The 23,189-nt window shown below is 37.5% G+C and overlaps 1 protein-coding gene across 1 annotated transcript in view; it reads right to left on the bottom strand.

Moving 5' to 3' along the window:
- UNC13C (unc-13 homolog C (C. elegans)) overlaps positions 1 to 23,189 on the bottom strand; it is a 912,374-nt gene that overhangs the window by 272,041 nt on the left and 617,144 nt on the right. The window contains exon 18 of the mRNA XM_006898243.1: positions 14,733 to 14,818. Within this exon, the coding sequence (XP_006898305.1) occupies positions 14,733 to 14,818 (86 nt within the window). The remainder of the gene's footprint in view (positions 1 to 14,732; positions 14,819 to 23,189) is intronic.

The raw sequence follows: 23,189 nt of genomic DNA, 5'->3' as shown, positions 1-23,189 counted from the left end.
CCTTTGGCAAAATCCAACACCCCTTCCTGATTAAAACACTCAACAAAATAATAATAGAAGGGAATTTTCTCAACATAGTAAAAATATAAATACAAACCCAAGAGACAACATCATTTTCAATAAAGAAAGATTAAAGTCATTCTCTTTGTGGACAGAAACCAGACAAAAATGCTCACTTTCACTACTCCTAGTCAATCCTGTATTGGAAGTACTTGCTAGGGCAATATGACAAGGATATAACAGTTATATGAGGTATATCTATACAAGCAAAGGTGTGGTAAAGCTGTTGCTATATGCAGATGATATGAAGTGTACACAGAAAACACCAAGGATTAAACAACAACAAAAACCCTTGTTAAATCTAGTACACCAGTATAGTAGAGTGTCAAGAGAGAAAAATATACATTTAGTGGGATTTCTCTACAATAACAAAGAAAAAAAACCAACAAAGCAAACCCCACAGAAAGGAAACAAAGAATGAAATACCATTTCCAACGCTATTGTTGTGTACCATCTAGCTGGATCCAACCCATAGCTAACCCTCTGCTGGGTTTTCAGATGCAGTTAATTGCATAGAAGACTGCCATCCTCTCCCACACAGTAGCTGGTGACCTCGAACCATGTGCTTTTGGGATTGCAGCAGAGCTTCTTGATGCTAGATCACCATTTAAAATAGCCAGACACAAATTGAGATACTTGTAAACAGACATACTAGGGATACAAAAGATCTTTATAAAAGAAGGATACAAAACAGTGCTGTGAGAAACACTAAGAAACCTAAGGGGGAATTGTTGCATGTTCATGTGTTGCTATGTGCCTTTGAGTCACCTGTGACTCATAATGACCCTATGTACAGCAATCTGAACTCTGCTCTATCCTGAACCAGTTTCTGGTTCTGACACATCAACTTCCATTGGCAAGATAGGAAGATTTAATATAGTGAAAATGACAATACTATCAAAGGTAATCTACATGATTAATACAATGTCAATATGTTGTCAAGTGCTGTTGAGTCGTAGACGACTCATAGCGACCCTATGAATCAAATACCTGAACACTTGTATAACTTTGATCATTTCTCCAAGTTCATAGAGTTTCCGGAGGCAAGCTATTTTGGAAGTGGATGTCACTGCTGCCTCCAATCAGAAATTAATCCATCTGCTTATGGTCAACTGGCACTTGAAAGGAAACAAAATCTATCAAATGAGGAAATGACAATCTCTTCAACAAATGGTGCTGGCAAAACTGGACTTCTACCTACTGAATGTTGAAGGTGGATCCACATCTGATACCATGCATAAAAATCATCTCAAGGTGATCAGAGACCTAGGGGTAAAGCCCCAAAGCATAAGAGACAAAATGGGACTAACTTGGAAGGACTAGCCTATGACATACATAAGTTGGCAAATACAGCCAGAAATGCACAACCAGGAGAGGATAACATTGATGAATGGGACCTTCTAAAAATTAAGTTCCTTTGAACATCAAAAACTTTTCCAATAGGGTGAAAAAGAAAACCTACAGACTGAGAAAAAGACTGGCAAGGGCACCTCAGAAAAGGGTTTCATAATAAAAGTTTATAGAATATTACAGAATCTTCACAAAAAAAAAAGAAGACTGATAACCCAGTTACAAAAAGAGCAAAACACATAGAAAGACTTTTCACAGAAGAAGTCATTTACATGGTCAATAGACCTATGATGAAATGCTCAATGGACATAAGAGAGATGCGAAACAAAGCTAAATGAGGTACCACCTCATTCCAGCAGCGATGGCAAAGCTTAACAGGACAACAAGCAATATATTTTGGATAGGATGTGGAGATTGTAAATATCCCACTATTGATGAAATTAAAAAATGGTACAATTACTTTGCAAGGCAATTTGGCATACTTTCAAAAAGCTGAGCAAAGAAATTCCAAATGACTTAGGTATACCTCAAGGAAATTAGAACCGAGACACAAATGTTCATAGCAGCATTATTCACTAGAGCAAGAAAATGCTAACAGCCAAAATGCCCATCAACAAATAAATGGATTGAGAAATTGTGGTACACTCACACAGTGGAATATTTCACAGCACTCAGGAGCAATGATACAAAAATATGCTATATAACATGGAAGGGACTGAAGAGCGCTATGCTGAGTGAACTACTCAGTCTCATAAGGACAAATACTGCATATGACCATTACTGTAAAAAACAGAAGGGTCTACAGTCAACATTCTTGTTACCAGCAGTCAGGAAATCAAGAGAACAATTGAATTGGAAAAGTCAGCTTTCAGGGACCTCTTCAGAGTACTGAAGAGCAATGATATCAGGCTGGAGACTAAGGTGTGCCTGATCCAGGTTATAGTCTTCACAATTGCATGCTATGCATTGGAGAGATGCATAGTGACTAGGTATAATAGAGAATTAATGCCTTTGAGATTTGGTGCTGCAGAAGAGTGTTGAATATACCATGGACTGCTAGGAAAACAAACAGGTTTGTCCAGGAGAGGGTGAAGCTGGGCTGTTCCTTGGTGTCAAGGATTCTGAAGCTTTGTCTGACACACATTGGGCATATGGCAAGAAGGGAACAGTTCTTGGAGAGGGACATCAGGTTTGGGAGAGTGGAGGTACAGTGCAGGAGAGGATGACCTTTGATGAGATGGATTGACTCAGTGATTGAGGGAGTAGGAGTAGGTGTGTCAGAGACAATGAGCTTGGCACAGGATAGAGCAGGCTTCAGGGCTTTTGTACATAGGGTCGCTATGAGTAGCAAGTGACTCGACAGCACATAACAACAATTAGTAAGAGGTATGTAAAAGTCCAAAGGGGGAAGGCGAATGGGCAGGGAGGCTGAGGGGCCGGGGAAATCACAGGGCTGCAGAATTTGTTGGGCAGAGAAAGGTGTTAAAGAAATTAGGAAACATCCAATGAGGACCTGAAAAGGTGGGGAAATAGTAAGCATAGATCAATGGTAACTAATTTTGTAAAATAAATGTATAAGAATTATCATATGAAACAATGTGTTTGAAGGAATGTACAAAAACTACATGAATGAAACACAATGTATATGAATTTTGTGTGTAAACAAACATAAGTATTTTAAAAAGGGGGAAAACATTACTCAAAGAGAACTGGGAAATCTCTATGACTTTTTGATAAAAATTAAATTTTTTATAATGTTTGACAAAAATAAAAGTGTAATCTACCTAATAATCCAACTTCACAGGACATCATTAGAGTATATGACTGAACTTTTAAAGAACAAACACTAATCTTATACTTTTCCAAGAACTGAAAAATAGCAATAATCTCAAACTTATTTCATAAGGGTTCTTTTCAATGACTTAATCAATGATCTTTATATCATGATATATGGAAGATTTTTTTAAAGGCCACAAGATATAAACCACAGATTAATAATTCACTTGACTAGTCATTTGACAAAATGATTTTTCTGCATTATGAAGGAGTTGTTGATGTTAATGTGACATTGAGCTGACTGTGTCTCCTAGCAACCCTATGTACAATCACTCTGGAGCCAGAACTATCCTGAGAATCTCACTGTTTCCTAACACCTACTCCCATTATCCTAGTTAGTGCTATCAATCCGTCTCATCCAAGTCTTCCTTTTCTGTGCTGTCCATCCACCATTCCAAGCATGATGTACTTTCCAAGGCTGGTGGCTCCTGGCTACATGTCTAAATTTGTGAGATGGAGCCTCAAAAATGTTGCCTCCATGGATCAATTTGTTATCACTGTCTCCAGGATAGACCAATTTGTTCTCTTGCCAGTCCATGCTATGTTCAATACTCTTCTCCTTAACCATAATTCAAAAGACATCAATTCTTCTGTCATCTTTAGTCATTGTCCAGATCTCTCACAGCAAATATAGTAAAGATCACAGCCTGGATCAAGAGGATCTTAGTCTGTAGACTAACTGCTCTTCAATACTCTGGAGAGATCCATGACAGAAGATTTTCTCAATGTAATTTGTCTCTTACTTTCTTGACTTCTGGTGCCAAGAGAGTTGATTGTGGAACTGAGCAAATGGAAATTGTTAACAATTTCAATCTCGTCTTCATTCATCATGGTGATGCCAACTGGCTTTGTGGTAAGAATCTTTGTTTTCTTGATGTTGAACTTCAATGCATATAAAATATTACAGTCCTTGCCCTTTAAGGAGTAGGAAAAGATATAGATAGATAGATAGATAGATGATAGATAGATAGATAGATAGATAGATAGATAGATATAGATATATCTATATAGATATATATAGACATATATATACATACATACTCAACAAAGAGATTACAGAATTAGGGAGCTCTGGTGGCCTGATGGGCAGGAAGTTGTGCTGCTAACCCAAAGGAGGTATCTTTGTCTTGATTCAATTGCTCCTCAGCAGGAAGACAGGCACTCTACTCCTGCAATATATACAGCCCCGGAAAACCCACTGTCGAGTCAACTAGGAGTTGGTTGTAATGAATCATTACAAAAGAATAAAGGGAGGGGGGGAGGGAAAGAACAATCAAAATGAAAAGACAAAACTCAGTCAACAAATAATTTTTTAAAAACCCACAACAAGCAAAACCCCCCTAAACTTTTATTCTGTAGCACATGGGGTCCCAGGATTTGAAACTGATTCAAAGACAACTGGAGGGTGTGGATATATAAGCACATTGTTTTAGTACAATCCACATATTGGATTCTATTTCAAGTAGTATTTACTGAACAACAACATGTGTCTGCCTTCTGTTAAGAAATGAAACATGGTGCTTTGCACCTAAAGAACTCACAATCTCATATAACTGAAAATGTCAATAGTAAGATCATACAGTCAGGGGGGAAAAGATGTAGTCTGCTTCTGTAAAGATTATAGCTTGGAAAGCCGACAGAGCAATTCTATTCTGTCCTATGGTGTCATTATCAGTAGGAATTGACTGGATGATGAGGGGTTTTAAAGAGTGTTCAATACACTAATGGTATAATAATAAGCTCCTTATTTCCTGGAAAAAAGTACAGAGAAATATATATGACCAAAGTGTTATAAAATTTGTTACCAAAATTACCAGTTAAGATATGATAAAATTAGTCACCTGAATAAATTTTGCCACCTACCTTCTTCAAAAATGTACAGTTCATACAGCATTAAAATTCATTAAATTTTTCAAAAGGCATTCTTTCATGCTATTAAAAAGAAAATAATGATTTGTTGTTAGGTACCAGTTGGAACCAACTCACAGTTGACCCTCCAGCGGGCTTTCAAAGGCAAAAAATGCAAATATTTTAAAAAATTTATTCTATTTGGAATTTGATTGTAAGGCGAGAGAGAGAAACTCTAAACACAAATTGAACTTGCAATTACCTGCAAGTCAATTATGACTCATAGCGACCCTATGAATAACAGGCTTGAACCTCTTTTTAACTTAATTGAGTATACAAATTAAGTCTTTAATTCTTCCATAATGAAGACTCATTTTCATCTGTTACTGAATACTTATAAACATTTCTTAACAAGTAAGTTGTATGCGCCTTCAGTTGAGTCATCAATATCTTCCTTTTCTGCATTTTTTTTCCCCATTGAGTTTTATGATAATGGCTTTGGCTCAGTCTATTTCCTTCTTCCTTTCATACTGAATAATGAAAATCAGCAACAGTTTTGTCTTAATTTTGTGCACATTTATTGTCCATTTAGACTTGGCCTTCTGTTGTTGTTGTTTGGTGCTGTCGAGTTGTAGACGGCTCATAGCGACCCTGTGAATGAACAGCCTGAGCACCAGTCGTGGTAATGGGTACCCATGGTGGACAGTGTTGGCTGGAGCTTCCCGACTAAATCAAGCCTGGAAGCAGGAGCAGCATCCACTTCCGAAATGGCTTGCCTCTGGAAACTCTATATGTACGAACAGTGCTCAGGCTGTTCGTTCATGGGGTGGCTATGAGTCGTCTACGACTCAAAGGCACCAAACAACAATAACAACGACAACGATAGAGAGAGAGATACATTGGCCTAGTGGAAAGGAAGTTATGCTACCAAGCCGAAGGTGTCCTTCTGTTAGAAGATATAGTAATAAGTGGAGAGTTGGAACAATTAAGAAAGGGGAAGTCTCATGACCAAAAATTACTAGAAGAGATAATTCACAATTAATTAAGGAAGCACAGCAACAATGCCCTGTGAACCCACTATTTTTTCCATGCAGAGTATTTTTTTTTACAAGTGAATTGTATTTTATTAAATAGGGAGTGAGAGTACAAGACAAAAAGAAGTATTCAACATTTTAAGACTCACGGCCTTGAGGAACTCCACTTCTTTCCCTAATCAACAAGGGGTCAGTGGAGATAAACGACAAAGTTTCTTGGCATCATGAGTGGTTGTTCTTGGAGTGTGGAATATTTGTGATGCATTTAAGACCCAGCTAGGGCCTTCCTTCATGTAGAATCTTCATAGCGGATAAAGCCAGACCCGTCAAAATGCCTGCGATTGTGAAGCCCTGGGCAGCAGTCCAGATTCGTATCATGAGCTGGGAGCCCTGGTTCTGGCTCCAGTGGAAGTAGTAACAGCCATAGGTAAGCCTATGGGAACCACTGGATTTTTGTGGGTCTTGTGAAGAAATTTATTCTTGAAGCTTTCTGAGTCTCTATAGACACTAGGGCTAAAACCTTCAATAGCTGGAGGCTTTAATAGGTCAACAGATTCCTAAGAGCCACAGGGCTAGGAGTTGCCATGTCGAGAGTAAACACCGTGGGGACACTCATGCAGTGTATTTTTTTTTAATTTATTTTTCATTTCAGTGAACATCTACAGAGATTTTGCAATTCCATTCATTCATTGTTGCACCCTTCTCCCTGCCCACCCCCCCCCCCCCCCCCCGTTTGCTCCTCTCCTTGAAAAGCAAAAGAAAAACCACCCCCCGCACCTCCTCCAACCCCACCCTCATGCAGCGCATTTAAAACACACACATACACTTGCATACACACTGTGTAAATGAAAGATAATTTCATATTTGCTCACACATCTGATTATTATATACTTGCTCAAATAGTTATAATAATGTGAAAATAAATGGTAAAATCATATATTTTAGAGAATAATGTCTCCATTTACAAGAAATATTGTGTATAAGTAAAATGTAGGTTTTTGAGGATAAAACATATAGTTGGATTTTTGCTCTTTTGTAGACATAGATTTTATAAATGCATGCATTCACTGTTTCACACCATTTAAGGTTACATGTGAAGAGAAAAAACACTAGAGGATTCATAATGCTTTTAAGAGAAGCTCCAAGATGTAAATATGAAAGGAGTAAGTAAGTGTCACAAATTATTCAATAAGCAAATGTTACTAAGAGAATGAAGAAAACGGTAAGGGGAAAAGTTAATAGCTTGTCTGAATCAGTTTGAGAATCTTGATGTGTTGATACTTAAACAGCAGCCAAGTACCAAAGAATAGAGTATTCATAATTGTGATGTTAGTTTTAACTAGTGTTGAAGATCTGCTATTCAATTTGTGGTTTACCAGTCAGCAGTATGGATACCACCTCAACACTTACTAAAAATGTAGAAAGTTAGCCTTTATTATGAGTCTCAATCAGACTCTGCATTTTACTAGATCACTTGGAGATTCAGAGACACATACTCAAGTTTGAAGAGCACTATGAGAGTACATTTTACTAGCATCAGTTGAAAGAAGGTTGGTAATTACGTCCTAATTTGTGTTTTACATATGTTAATTAATTCCACCCCTGCCTAAGTTAATTAACTAAAATAGCTATTTTGAACTAATTTATTTTCAATAATTCTTTAATTGTTTCTACTCAGAGAGTCACTTGAGATTTTGAAAAATGCCTTAGACCTTCACCCCATTCACCTTTCTCATCCATTGTGTGCATGTAATTTTAGTATATGACTTGAAATACAGACATGAGTCCTTGTTAGAATAACCATTTCAAAGAATGCAATTTCTCTTTTGCAGAATTATCAATTAGTAGTCACCTGAATCCTTGTGGGCCCAACCTGCCATCTGGCTGCTATCTTGGGGCCTACCAAGAATTGCTCTTAATAAAGACTTTGAAGACATAGACATATGTTACACAACTGGTGCTCTGAACAGGGACTGACATGATTTAAGAACTCTCAGGAAAAAAAGGTAACTGAATAAAATTAAATGTCAGCAATTCTGTGAGAATTATCAAGAAAACATTTCATACTTATAGAGCACTTTGGATATTTTTATGGTATTAAGAATTTTTCTCTAATTTCTTATTTACTATCCTCAAGATTGTCATAATAATGGCTACTACGAAGTACTATTTGTTAGGTGAAAAGTTACAAAGTACTAGGCCTAGTGGTGAAGAGCTGTACTGCAATATGCACATCATTCAAATCCACCCTGGTCTCTATGGAAGAAAGAGAGAAAATCTCCTCCTTTGTGATTAAAATACCTCTGAAAACCTGCTAAAGTGTCAGCTATGGATTGGCTCTGACTCTTGTACACAAAAACAGCGTATGTTAGGAAACTATTCTCTTGTTCACTGTTCCTGATTTTCTTTGCAACTTTATGAAGCTTTTGTCCCAGTTTTATGTACGTGGAAAAAAACAGTTTTAAGTTTAAAACACATGCACACAATCATAGAAAATATAAGTAAAAGAAAAGGGAGAGAGTATGAATTAAAACCTAGGTCTTAGTCAATTGAAAACCTGTATTTTTAGCTCCCTGCATAAAACTAAAAGTCTTTAGGAGAAATTCTTGAGAAAAAAATATAAACGGAGATATTTCACCTATTTTTCTCTAACTACACTTATTACGATAGGAAGTGTATTTACTTTTTTTCCCCTGAGGTAATATATTCTAATTTTATTCACGAAGTTAATCTCCAAAGAAGTTGTTGGATCAAATTTGTAAGGTGATTAATGCCAAATATAAAAACCAAATAAGTTAGCTCATATGGGGGAGGATAATGCTGTTTTGTATTTTAATTATTCTAGTTCTTCCGAGCTGCTGATGTGTTTATGAAGTTTAAGAAAAAACTGCAAGTCCGTAATTCTAACCAGCTCTTTCCTCTGTTGACAGGGATCCATCCGAGGTTGCTTACCAGTCAGGCTCAGATGCTTTAATCACAAGATGAACTATGGAGCTCAATTTATATAATAACAACACAGAGCCTTTCTAGGTCAGCAGCCTGAAGCACTACTCCACAGTCAATTAATTTTAACAGCATTCTATAAGGCAAATAGGTAGAGTAAGAACATTACTATCAATGTTTAAAAGAGCCTGCCAGTGAAATGTTTTTAAATATACATTCTCTACTCTGTGAGATAGTTTTCGTTCACATTTTATTCTAATTATTTCTTTCTTTTTAAAAAAGAACAAATTTCTTGAAAACATCTATTAGACTGAAATTCTCAAAGCAAAAAGCAGAGAGGTAGAGAATGTGTTAAAGTGTGAACTTTCTCCTAGACACTTTAAAATAATCTCTTAAGAAGGCTATTTTTAGATTTAGATGATTTTTACTTCCCATAAAAAATAATTTCCCCTCTCCTTAGGTTAACATGCTGTTGGTGTTAGGGGCTATAAAGTGAATATGACCCATAGAGACCCAACAAGCAATAGATCTGAACCCTGTCCTACACTGGCCATTTTCATCATTTCTGCCATCCTCAAGTCCATTGCAGCGGTTGCTGTGTCAATCCATCTGATTGAAGATCTTTCTCTTTTTCCCCAACACTCCACTTTCCTCAGGTTTATGTCTTTTTCCAAGGAAGAGCCTCTCTTAACAATATGGCCAAAGTAATGTTCGGTGAAGCCTTGTCATCTTTGCCCCCAAGAAGTAATATGCTTCCATTCTTTCCAATACACTTTCTTTGTTTATTCTTTTGGCAGTAAATAGGATATTCAGTACTCTTCTGCAACACTGCAATCCAAAGGAATAAAATTTTGTTATCCTTATTCCTTGTCCAGCTCTCAAACACATAGCAAGAGACTGAAAAGATTATGGTCTGGATTAGGCCCACCTCAGTCTCCAAACTGATATCATTGTTCCTCAGCAATTTAAAGAAGTCCCTGACTACAGACTGTCCCAATGCAGTATGTCTCCTGGTCTTCTGCCTGCTGGTATCAAGAGTATTGTCTGTGGAATAACAATTAAATTATTGACTAGTTCAATCTTTTCCCCATCTATCAGAGGACTTGCATTGGGAAAGTCTACTGTCCGAGATCTATTCAAAGTACTGAAAAGCAACGATGTCAGTCTGGAGACTAAGATGTGCCTGTTTCAGGCCATAGTCTCTGAAATAACTAGCTATGCATCAAAAAGCTGGACAATTACTAGGGATGATAGAAAGAGAATTGATGTCTTTGAGCTGGGGTGTTGGAGAAGAGTACTGAATATGCCATAGATGGCTAAGAGAACAAACAAGTTTGTCGTAGAGAGGATGAGACCAGGCTGCTCATTGGAGGCAAGGATTCTGACACTTCATCTGACATACTTTGGACATGTTACAAGGAGGGACCAGTCCTTGGAGAAGGACATCATGCTTGGGAGGGTGGAAGGACAGTGCAAGAGAGGAAGATCCTCTATGAGATGGTTTGATTCAGTGACTGAGGTAATGGGGGTAGGTATGTCAGAGACAATAAGATTGGCACAGGACAGAGCCCGGTTTAGAGCTGTTGTACATAGTGCGCTATTCGTCGCAAATGACTCAACAGCACATAACACAACAATATCATGATGTGGCCTATCAATACAGTGGTGAGAATTTTTGTTTTCTTGACATTAAGATGAAATCCATATTGAAGACTGTAGTCTTTGATCTTCAGAAGCAAGTGTTCCTCTTCACCTTGAGCAGGCAAAGTTGTGTCATCTGCACAAAGCAGTCTGCTAATGAGTCTTCCTCTAAACCTGATACATGTTTTCTCATAGAGTCCAGTTTATGGAATGATTTGCTCAGCATACAGATTGAATAGTATGGAGAGTGGCCATAACTCTGATACATGTTTTTCTTAAATTTAAACCTTGAATTATTAATATAAAATTTTGACAGTATACTTTTGGTTTCTTTGCAGTCTCACACCAACCTGGGGACTATTTTCATTTTATAAATAAAATAAATATTTTGAGAAGCTTTGAATTACTACAGGGGAGACAAAGATTTTCACCACTGGGCCAACTGGCAGCTCCATGATAGATGGAGAAGAGCTAAGGTTTTTAACAATTACACCTTGCAAATGCTGAGTGAAATATCTCAGTCACAAAAGGCCAAATACTGCATAATGCCTCTGTTATAAAAAAGGACTGACATTGGGATTGAGGAAAACAAAGAAAAGAGGGGATAAATAAAGAACATTGCATTTAAATAAATGAGGGAAAGAACTGGCTAAAGCAAATTTGCATGACAACAGCCCAGAATAAGAGTTGCATAGCAAAGTGGACTGAGGGGTGGAATGGAGGAAGGAAATTATCCAATAGTGAAAGAATTTTCTTAAAGAGAAAAGCAAATTGGGGGTGGGGTGTAGAGAGGAAAATGTGCAACAGTTAATGAATGGAAACCAAAGATTTCTATAAATTTTCATTAAAATATCAATTTTAAAAAATGATTTTTAAGGGGAAAAAACAAATCCCCACAATTATGCCTTGCTTGGCTCCACAATCAACACTCATGGCACTAACAGTCAAGAAATCAAAAGACAAATTGCATTGGGAAAATCTGAGGTCACGGACTTCTCTAGAGTACTGAGAATCAACAATGTCAGTCTAGAGACTAAGGTGCACCTGATCCAGGCCATGGTCTTTGCAATTACTTTCTATGCATCAGAGAGATGGGCAATGACTAAGGATGACAGAAGAATAGATGCCTTTGAGTTGTGGTGCTGGAAAAGATTCTTGAACATAACACAGACCGTCAGTAAAACAAATAGATTTGTCTTGGAAAGGGTGAAACCAAGATTCTCCTTGGAGGCTAGAATTTTGAAACTCCTTTTCATATTATTTGGGCACATGACCAGAAGGAATCAGTCCTTGGAGAAGCTATCAGGCTAGAATGATGGAGGGATCACGCAGGAGAGGAAGACCCCAACAAGACAGACTTATATGGTAACTGGTACAATGGGAGCAGGTGTGTCAAAGTCACTGAGATTGGCTCAGGGTAGGGCAGGCTTCAGAGCTGTTATAGATAGGGTTGCTATGACTCACAGGTGGCTCAACCATACATAACAATAACAACAGTAAACCATAAAACTTTCTGACTTTTGTTCCCCACTTTCTTGTTTTCTGCCCACAAACGTTTAAAAGCTTAAACATGCTCAGTATACTAACATGTTGTTGTTGAGTACCATATAGTTGGAACCAATTCATAGCTGACCCTCTGGTGGGTTTTCAGAGGCCTTTAGTAGTACAGGAGGAGATTGTTCATCATTCTTCCGTGGAGCTGCTGGTGGCCTCAAACCATATGCCTTTGGGATTGCAGCATAGTTTCTCGCCACTAGGCCACCTATAATCTTTGTGTTTATAGGGTTGTCCTATTTGCAATTCAACTAAAGTAAGCAAATTCATATTGAGTTTCTTCTAAGGTAGAATGGATAAAAGGATGACAAAATGCTTGCACTAAAAATCCCGCTCTTGTAAAAAAAAAATATGCATGAACCATATGCAGTCCAAGTGACTCCTGGTACTTTATTCATCATGACTTTCTGAAAATTTGTGCAAAAATTTTAAAAGTTATTTAATGGTACACTTCAAATAGGTGAATTTCATGGCATATAAATTATGTAACAATTAAGCTGATATTTTTTTTAAAGTCAGGAAAAACCAAATTCTTGGGAAAATGATTATGCCACAATGTTAAGATGAAAAAATTATTACTTACTTCTGGGTCTTAGACTTGCATTTTATAATAGTCTTAAGTCAGTGATACTGTTTTTATATTATTTACACATTTGTTAACCTATTATAAGTAAACATCTGATAAAAGATAGAAATACCATACTTGAAGCACATTTAATTCATTGTTATTTGAAATTAATTTTACATTTCTTTATATAGATTTATACATACATGTAGTATCTAAGAGCTCAACATAGATTTGTTGAATAAGAGAAGAAAGTAATTCATTTATGCTATTGTTTCCTAGAAGACAGAAATGCTAGGTTAATTTATGGCTCTATTACCAATTCTGTTTTGTAAATAACTCAAAGAATATTTATAGAATTATTCACCTGAGAATGAAGTTTCCTTTCTTTTCACATATTTTATTTTGGACTCACTGAGGGTAAACTTTCTGGTGAAAAGTATTGCCACTTTCTTGGAATAAACTGAAGTGTCAGATTTCTAGCATGTCTAATTGGGAATACCATTTCTTTTTTTTTATTTTTATTTTATTTCTAAGACAAGGACAACAGATACCTGGTCAAGCATGAATCACATGGCTCTCATTGTGTTCTGCTTTGGTTAATGCATTATCATAAAATATTCCTTACTCTGCACATTATCCTACAAGTGAAATGGTCTTTATGACACTGCAGTTTAAAACCCCTGACTAAAACTATGCATTTAAAAACAAAACAAAACACAACAAACATTTGAATACTTCAAGACCTCTGTCTTCTTACAATATACAATAAATTTAAAATGAAACTTCTTTAATCTTCATCCTAAAATTTAACACTGTAATAAACATTTCATGTAATAAACATTCACTGTAATAAACTGCATGGTTCAAAATTGGGAAGGGTGTATGCCAGAGATGCATCCTGTCTCCATACCTTTTCAATATGTATGCAGAGCAGATTATCCGAGAGGCTGGGCTCTATGAGGAGAATTGTGGCATCAGGATTGGTGGAAGATCTATTAACAATCTGTGTTATGCAGATGACACAACCCTGCTTGCTAAAACTGAGGAGGACCTCATGCACTTGCTGCGAAGGGTCAAGGACTGCAGCCTTCAGTATGGACTGAGGCTCAATGTAAAGAAGACAAAGATTCTCACCACTGGACCAATTGGCAGCGTCAGGATGGATGGCGAAGAGATTGAGATTGTTCACAGCTTTAGTTTGCTCGGCTCCACAGTCAACACTCTTGGCACCAGCAGTCAGGAAATCAAAAAGCATATCGCGATGGGAAAGTCTGCTGTTAGGGACCTTTCTAAAGTACTCAGGAGCAACGGTGTCTCTCTGGAGACTAAGGTGCGCCTGATACAGGCCATGGTATTTGCAATCGCCTGTTACGCATCAGAGAGTTGGACAATGACTAGGGAGGACAGAAGGAGAGTGGATGCTTTTGAGCTGTGGTGCTGGAGAAGAGTACTGAATGTACCATGGACTGCCAGGAAAACAAACAGATTCATCTTGGAGAGGATTAAGCCAAGCTACTCCTTAGAGGCAAGGATTTTGGGGCTTCGTCTGACATACTTTGGACATGTTGCCAGGAGGGACGGGTCCTTGGAGAGGGACATCATGCTTGGAAGGGTGGAGGGACAGCGCAGGAGGGGAAACCCTGTATGAGATGGATTGATTCGGTGACTGGGGTAATTGGAATGGGTGTATCAGAGGCAGTGCGGTTGGCGCAGTACAGAGCAGGGTTTAGGGCTGTTGTGCATAGGTCACTATGAGTCGCAAACGGCTCGACGGCACATAACAACAACAACAACAATAAACATTTCAGTGTGTCAACTCTTTATATTGAAAAACATGAACACAACACTCCAAATTTAAATAATACGTATACTCTAATAACACAGATATTTGTAATTACCTTCTAGTGCATATTTCATATCCTGAGCAAAAAGGGTCCACATTATTTCAGCACTTACTTTTCCCATGTTCAGTTCTTGAGGAAACCTAAAGCCAAACAGATTTTATTATTGTAGTTAAGTGCTTATAAAACCACCAGACTAAAAATAAACATCACTGTACATCTATATCACAGTTTTATAAAACCAAGGAACCAAACCAGCTACAGTTTACTTGATTCTGGCTCAGAGCATATCTATACAACAGAGAAGAACTTGTCTCAAAGCTGTAAATCCTTACAGAAGCTGACTGTCACATCTTTCTCCTTCTGGTGGGTAGAGAGTTTGAATAGCAAGACTTTTGTTGAGTGGCTGAAATGCTTTGACCATTTCACCATCAGGGTTCTTTTCTTAAAGAGTTATTATAACCACTTATATAAATTTTTATAGCAGTAACTATTACGTTATAAGAGCTATTATACAGTATATATGTATGCTTTTATTTGTGACATCTTTATAAATTTTCATAGTTAGGGAAAAAGCTATACACAGAGGATGATGATAAATAAAATTATTACTGGCATAAAAACAGGCTCCATTACCTGACTGCCAAAGTAATGAGGCCTGTAGCTCCCAGTGAGTATCTTCTGTGTTTGTGTTTTGTTGGTTGTTTTTTTTTTTAATTAACAATTTTTTAATTGAACTTTGAATGGAGGATTAAAAAGCAAATTAATTTTTTTATTCAACCATTCTATAACATTAGTTTTAATGCCTACAATGTAGTCACATTTTCCCTATTTCTTCTTTGTAATTTAAATTTCTATGACACTTTCATTTCTGTCTTTTCTGTCTTTATTGATAAAATCTCAATCATTCACTTATTCCTTATTGCCTTTCCCTTCATCTATCTAAACAAACATCTGTCTATAATCTATTTAGGGAGCTCTCATGGTTAGAACCTATGCAATCCTAAAGGCATGTAGTTCAAATACACCAGATGCTCTATAAGAAAAAGATTGGCAATCTCCTTCCATGAGATTTCCTGCCTCTGAAAACTCACTGGAGTATCTGTATCACATCACATCACATCACATCACAACTCCTGTTAATTCCTGAGTCATTTAATAAAAAAGAGCTTGAGTGTTTACAATCTTTACTTCCTTAGTGTAAATTAAGAGGGAAAAAATAAAATAAAACCAAACCACCTCTATTCTTCTGGCAAAATGACTAAATGCAATTGATTTGAATCAAACAGATCCTACTGAGGAGAAAGCTCAACCATCTCCTCCTGTGTGATTTCTTATGGTCCATTGCCATCTAGTAATAACAAATTCATACTCAAAACTGCAACTGGTTTTTAGAGGCTGTAAATGGCACAGGAAGAAGTTTACAGTCTCTGAAAATCCACTGGAGGGTTAGCTATGAGTTGGTTACAAGTCAATGGCAATGAGTGAGGTGAGTGCTAGAGGACTGTCTAGGTTATTGTTATTTGCTGTTGAATTAAGTACAACTCATAGTGACCTAAGAACAATAGATCTGAATCCTGTCATTTCTTAAGACATCCTCATTATCTCTAACACACGTGATCCCATTGTTGGAGTCATTGTATCAATCTCTTTAAGTGGGGGTCTTTCTCTCTTTCACTGATCCTCCAATTTACCAAGTATGATGTCCCTTTCCAAGCAACAGCCTTTTCTAGCAGTCTGCCCAAAGTGTGTGAGACAAAGTTCTTTGCTATCCTTGCCTCCAAGCTGTACTCTGGCCCCACTTTCTCCAAGACATACTTGTTCTTTCGTCAGATCATGGGATATTCAGTATTCTGATACAACACCACAACTCAAGGTATCTATTCTTCTTCTGTCATCCTTATTTATTGTCTAGCCCTCATATGCATAATAAGTGACTGAAAAGAACATGGCCTGCATCAGGCACACCTGTCTTCAAACACTACTGAACAGGCCTGACTAGTCTCTTTGTTTTGTGATTCACAGCCTCAGAAATCCAACTGAAAGTCTGCTATGTGTTGGAAAAGACCCAGTAGCAGTGAGTATGAGTTATTGTTTCATTTTGTTTTTTAAAATACAAACTCTAACTCTTACACCTATGGATCCAATTCCACACAGAAAGGGTTTTCTTTGTTACTAAAACATAGTGTACAGTGTGTCTTAAATTGAACCATTTGTAAATATAAAAAGATATGTTTACACACAGAAGCAAGCAAGCAAGTAAAACAGAAAGATAGATTGCCTGTGAAAACTTTTAAGACACACTCAGAAAAACAATAAAAGGAAGATAAGATTTTTTTTTCTTCCACAGTACAGACAGCCTTCCCCTAGAGCCAGTGTCATAGATTTGAATGTATAGCCTTCTAAACTTTGAAAGTACATTTTGTTTAAAGTCATTCTCTTCTGTGACAGTAGAACTAGATAAGTAAATCAATTACATTAGACATTTCCTCCTTTTCCTGTCAAATACACACAACATCTAACATATGAACTTCTTTTTGTCATTTAAGCTGCATCCTAAAAAGGTGGGATGGAACACTTCCATTATTAATGCAATCAAAATATTTACAACTTATAAACAGATTGGAGGAAGACTCATCAAAAACCTGTGTTATGCAGATGATACAACCTAGTTTACTGAAACTGAAGAGGACTTGAAGCACTTGCAGATGATCTACGAATGCAGCTCCTATATGGATTGTATCTCAATGTTAAGAAAACAAGTATTCTTACCACTGGACCAATAGACAACTTGATGATGGATAGAGAAAAGATTAAAAATTTCAACAAATTCATCTTACTTTGATCCACAATTAGCATCCTTGGTATCAGCAATCAGGGAAAAAGGAGATGCATTGCACTGGGAAAGTCTGCAGTTAGGGATCTCTCCAAATTATTGAGGAGGAATGATATCAGTTTGAGGACTAAGGTACATCTCATTCAAGCCATTGTCTTTCTGATCAGTTGCTATACATCTGAGAGCTGGACAATGAACAGAAGAAGAATTGATGCTTTTGAATTATGGTGTTGGAGAAGAGCACTGGACATTCCATAGACTGCCAAAAAAACCCAAATAGGTCTTGGAAAGAGTACAGCCAGCGTGCTCTTTGGAGACAAGGACGATGAAGCTTCACCTCACATACTTTGGCCATGTTGCTAGAAGGGTCTATTCCTTGGAGAGGAATGTGATGCTTAAGAGTGGAGGGTTGGTGAAGAAGAGGAACACTAAAATAGGAGGAATGAAATGGTGACTGCCTCAGGGGGCTCTAGTGTATCAGGAAGTGTGATGATAACACAAGATAAGACGGGGTTCAGATTCACTGTTCACAGGGTTGCTGTGAGTCATACTCAACTCAAAGGCACCTAACAACAACAATTATCTTGTGCTTTCCTAATTTTTCTGTTAGACTATTTTGCCTTAGGAACATAATCCACATTATTTTATTGAGACATTTACCTTCCATATGCAGTTCTAATATTTTATTCTTTTCCATATCCTTGTCCTCTTGAGCTTCATTTGGTCATTTTTCTTTTCTATTAGCATGTTTTCCCACTTTCTTCTCAGTTTTGTCTAATGCTATTGTTAAATCCACATGCTGATTTGTAGACCTCTTCAAATTACTAAAGAGTAATTTGAATCAATTTGAAGAGTAAGGTATGCCTAATTCAGGCCATGGTCTTTCCAATTTCTTGCTATGCATCTGACAGTTGAATAGTCAATAAAGATTACAGACAAAAAATGGTGCTTTGAGCTGTAGTGTTAGAGAAGAGTACTGAATATCGCAGGGATCACTAAAATAACAAGCAGTTATGTCTTGGAGAAAGTGCAGCCAGAGTGCTCCTTGGAGGCAAAGATGATGAAACTTCAACTCCCATACTTGGGGATATTATTAGATGTTATTTCTTAGAAAGGGACATTATGAATGGAAAAGTGAAGGATCAGTGAAGGAGAGGAAGACTGAAAGACTCTCAACCAGATGGATTGGCACAGTGACTGAAACAATGTTGTTGTTGTTATGAGCCGTTAAGTCACTTGTAACCCTGTGTACACCAGCTCTGAATCTTGCCCTGTCCTGAGCCAGTCTCACTAATTCTGCCACATCAACCCCCATTGCCTCAGTTAGTGTATGAAGTCATCTCATCTGGGATCTTGCTCTCTGTTCCCCGCCCCCCCCCAGCATGATGTCCTTCTCCATAGATCAGTCCCTCCTGGCCATATGCTCAAAGTATGTGAGATGGAGCTTCAAAATTCTGCCTCCAAGAAGAAACTTGGTTTCACTCTCTCTAAGACAGACCCTATTTTTTTTCTTGGCAGTTCATATTTGACACTCTTCTTCAGCACCACAATTTGAAAGCATTGATCCTTCTTTTGTCATCCTTAGTCATTTTCTAGCTCTCTGATGCACAGCAAGTAATTGCAAAGACCATGGCCTGGATTAGATATACCTTAGTTTCTAGAATGACACTGTTGATTTTCAGCACTCTGGAGAGGTCCCTGATAACAAATTCTCCCAATGCAATTAGCCTTTTGATTTCCTGACTGCTGGTGCTAAGCGTGTTTACAATGAAACCAAATAAGCTGTAATTGTTAACAACCTCAATCTTTCTCCAACCATCATTGGGCTGCAATTGGCCAAGTGGTGAGAATTTTTGTCTTCTTGATGTTGAGCTTCAATCCACAGTAAAAGACTATAATCCTTGATCTTCTGCAGCAAACACTTCAGGTCCTCTTCAGTTTCAGCAAGCAGGGTTGTGTCATCTGCATAACACAAGTTGTTTATGAGTCTTCCTCCAATCTTGATGCCACATTTCTCCTCATTGATCCCTGCTTCCCAAATGATCTGCATATAGATCCAAAAGATATGGAGAGAGAATGCATCCCTGATGCACCCCTTTCCTGATTTTGAACCATGCAGTGTTTCCCTGCTCTGTTTTGAAGACTGCTTCCTGGTCCAAGTATGAGTTCTGCATAAGCACAATTAAATGTTCTGAGATTCCTATTTTCCTCATGGTTAGCCACAATTTGTTGTGATTCATACCCTCAACTGCCTTTGCATAGTCAGTGAAACACAGATAGACATTCATCTGGTACCCTTTGATTTTTGCCAGAATCCATTTGACATTGGCAATAATATCTCTAGTGCCACGATCTCTTTTAAATCCAGCTTGTATTTCTAGTAGTTCTCTGTTAATTGAAGAAGGAGAACCTCTTCAACAAATGGTGCTGGCAAAACTGGAAAGTTAGTTACCTGTAGAAAGCTGAAACAGGATCCACCTTTCACATCATATACAAAAAATCAACTTAAGGTAGATCAGCTTCCTCAGAATAAAGCCCATAAAACTCCTAAGAGACAAACTGGGACCAAGTAAAGAAGGGATAGTGTATGGTATAAAAGGACTACCAAATGCAGCCAGAACTACTCAATCTGAAGAGGCTATACTTTATGAATGAGATCTTCTAAAGAGTGAATCTCTATGCTCATCAAAAACTTTTTTCAACAGGGTAAAAAAAACCCCACAAAACCCTGCTGACAGGGAACAAACATTTGGCATTACCATCTCAGACAAGAGTCTCATAATGACAGTTTACAGAATCCTACAGGGCCTCCAGAAGAAGAAGATTGAAAATCAAATTATAAAATAGGCAAAAGACATGGAAAGACTTTTCACAAAGGAGGACATTTGGATGGCCAACAGACACGTGAAGAAATGCTCCAAATAAATCACTGACAATAAGAGATGTAAATCAAAACCGCAATAAGATACCATCTTACTTCAGCAGCAATGGCAAAGTTCAGCAGGGCATCAAGTAATAAACATTTGAGAGGATATGGCAGGATATAAACTCATACACAATTTTGGTGGGATTGTAAAATCCCACTATGAACTCTGAGTGCAACTACTCTGGAAGACAGTTTGACATTTTCTCAAAAAGCTGGCCATAGAATTTCCATATGACCCAGCTATTCTACTACTTGGAATATACCCCAAGAATATGAAAGCTGAGGCACAAAAAGAGACTCATACAAAAATGTTCATAGCAGCATTAATCACCATAGCAAAAACTCAGAAACAGTTCAAATGCTCAACCACAATGGAACGGACTGAAAAAATTATGGTACATTCACACAATGGAATACTACACAGCACACAGGAGCAATGGTTTTATAAACTAATACTTAACCTGGGAGGGACTGGAAAGCATTATGGTAAATGAACTCAGTCTCATAAAAACAAATACTGTATTGGACCGTTATTGTAGAGCATATATGAGGATCCAAGGAGGGGGTGGGGGAGCTTAAGAATAGGGTTGCACAATTTGATGGCTGAAGGGAGGAATTGGTAAAGGAAAGGGGAAAGGGCTGGTGTAAAAACAATATATATGAACTTTGTATGTAAAGCAGTATAAAATTATTACCTGAGAGGGACTGAAGAACATTATGCTGAGTGAACTAACTAGTCCCACAAATACTGTATAAAACCATCACTGTAGAGGGAGTATGAGAATTCAAAGGGGGAGGGGAAAGATGGATGAGGAAATAAGGGGGGGGAATCAATTATGGGGTCATACTATTTAATGGGGAATGAGTGAAATGGAAATGTTCTGGTGTGAAAAACAATGTATTTTAATTTTGTAAATAATCTAGCATTAAAAAAAGAGAGAAGACTGAAGAAATAGATATCAGAAATAATGAGGATAGAGGAGCAACACTGGAACTTAAGTGAGGTACTTTTTTGGGGGGGGGTCACTGCTGTTTGGCTGGATCTCATGGGACCCCTTAAGCTCAGTCGGAAGGGAGTGAGACAGCTATAACTCATTCTCAAAGGAAAAACCAAGGCTTCCTGATTTTCCAATAAGGTCTCCATACTCCACCTTGTGTCTCCTCACATTCAACCCATAAACTGCCTTTAGTCTGGAGCACCTTGGGCTGCTCTAGCTAAAGCAGTTGTTTGCTAGAGGAGGCTGCTTTTACAGACCTTTTCTCTACTGACCGAAAGCAGATATTTCCTTGAGTCTGAAGGCAGAGAGAAAACAAGGCAGAGTAGCTTCCCCACCTTCTTCTGGAGCTGTGACTTCAGATCAAGAACCTGTTATCACCTCAGACATGAAAAACTCTAGCACAGCAATGTCATGTAGGAAGCAGACTACCTTATCCCCTACAGAGGACCAAAGCAAGATGTCACCCCAAAAAAGTGACAAAGTATCAATGGATTTCCTGAAGTCAGAAAATTTGATGAAATTTTCTGACACAGAATTTGAAGGAACAATGATTGAATATTTTCAATGAGTGAAAGACACACTTTAAGAATTACAGGACATTGCAAGTAAAAACCTGGAACTGAGAAAAAAATCCAAAACAATGCATACAAAACAAACAAGGCACTAGAGGCTCTGGAAAAATAATAAACTACAATTCAAAATATAAGGACCAGTGTTTCAGATGCTGTCAACATGATGGAGGAATACATGAATAGTGTTGAAGAGATGGAACACAGAAGCAGTGAAATAGAAGATAGAATTGTCACCACTGATCTGCTAGAACAAAAAGCAGGATCAAATGGAAAGATAAAAAGAAAACCCAAGAATAATGTGGGACATCTTCAAGAGAAATAACATGCACATAATCAGAATCGCAGAACAGAAAGAAGCAGCGAAAAGCACCAAAAATGTTGTAGAAGAATTATCAAAAGAAAAATTTCCAGGCATAAAGGAAAATGAGAAAATATATATTCAAGCACCTGAGACAAGTCCATATAGAATAGACCCCAAAAGAAAAACTCCAAGACATAGTCAAATTTGCCAGAACCAAAGACAAGGGGAGAATTCTGAAAGCAGCAAGGGAGAAACAAAGAGTAACCTACAAGGGAAAGCACATAAGATTAAGTGCTGCTTTCTCAGTAGAAAACATGATAGCAAGGAAACAATGGAATAGCCTATATTGAACACTCAAGGAACACAAATGTCAACCCAGCAAAACTGTCTATCAAATATGAAGGAGAGATCAAGATAATCCTAGAAAAAACAGAATCTAAAGGAGTTTGTAAAAACAAGACCAGCATTACCAGAAACACTGAGAGACATCTTTCTTATAGAGGTGCCACAGAAAACAAGATGGGCCAAAGTAACAGCAACACTACCAAAAAGAACTCAACAAAATGATAGCAACAAAACTATAACTCTCAATAATCACACTGAATGTAAAAGATGGACCACTGAAGAGAAAGAGAGTAGCAGATTGGATTAAAAACCCAACATCTATCAATATGTTGTCTACAAGAGATACACCTGAAAAATGAAGATAAAGACAGACTAAAAATAAAAGGGTTGAAAAAAATATACCAAGCAAATGGCAAACAGAAAAAAGCAGGAGTAGCGATATTAATCTCTGATAAAATAGATTTCAATGCACAATCATTATAAAGGACAAGAAAGGTCACTACATAATGATTAAAGGGTCAAAAGAAAAAGAAGAT

Source organism: Elephantulus edwardii, unplaced genomic scaffold, assembly GCF_000299155.1.
Source record: "Elephantulus edwardii isolate Elephantulus edwardi_28Jun2011 unplaced genomic scaffold, EleEdw1.0 scaffold00225, whole genome shotgun sequence".
NCBI classification, from domain to species: Eukaryota; Metazoa; Chordata; class Mammalia; order Macroscelidea; family Macroscelididae; genus Elephantulus; species Elephantulus edwardii.
The sequence above is the reverse complement of the archived record's forward strand: the minus strand, read 5'-3'. Positions and strand labels throughout refer to the sequence as shown.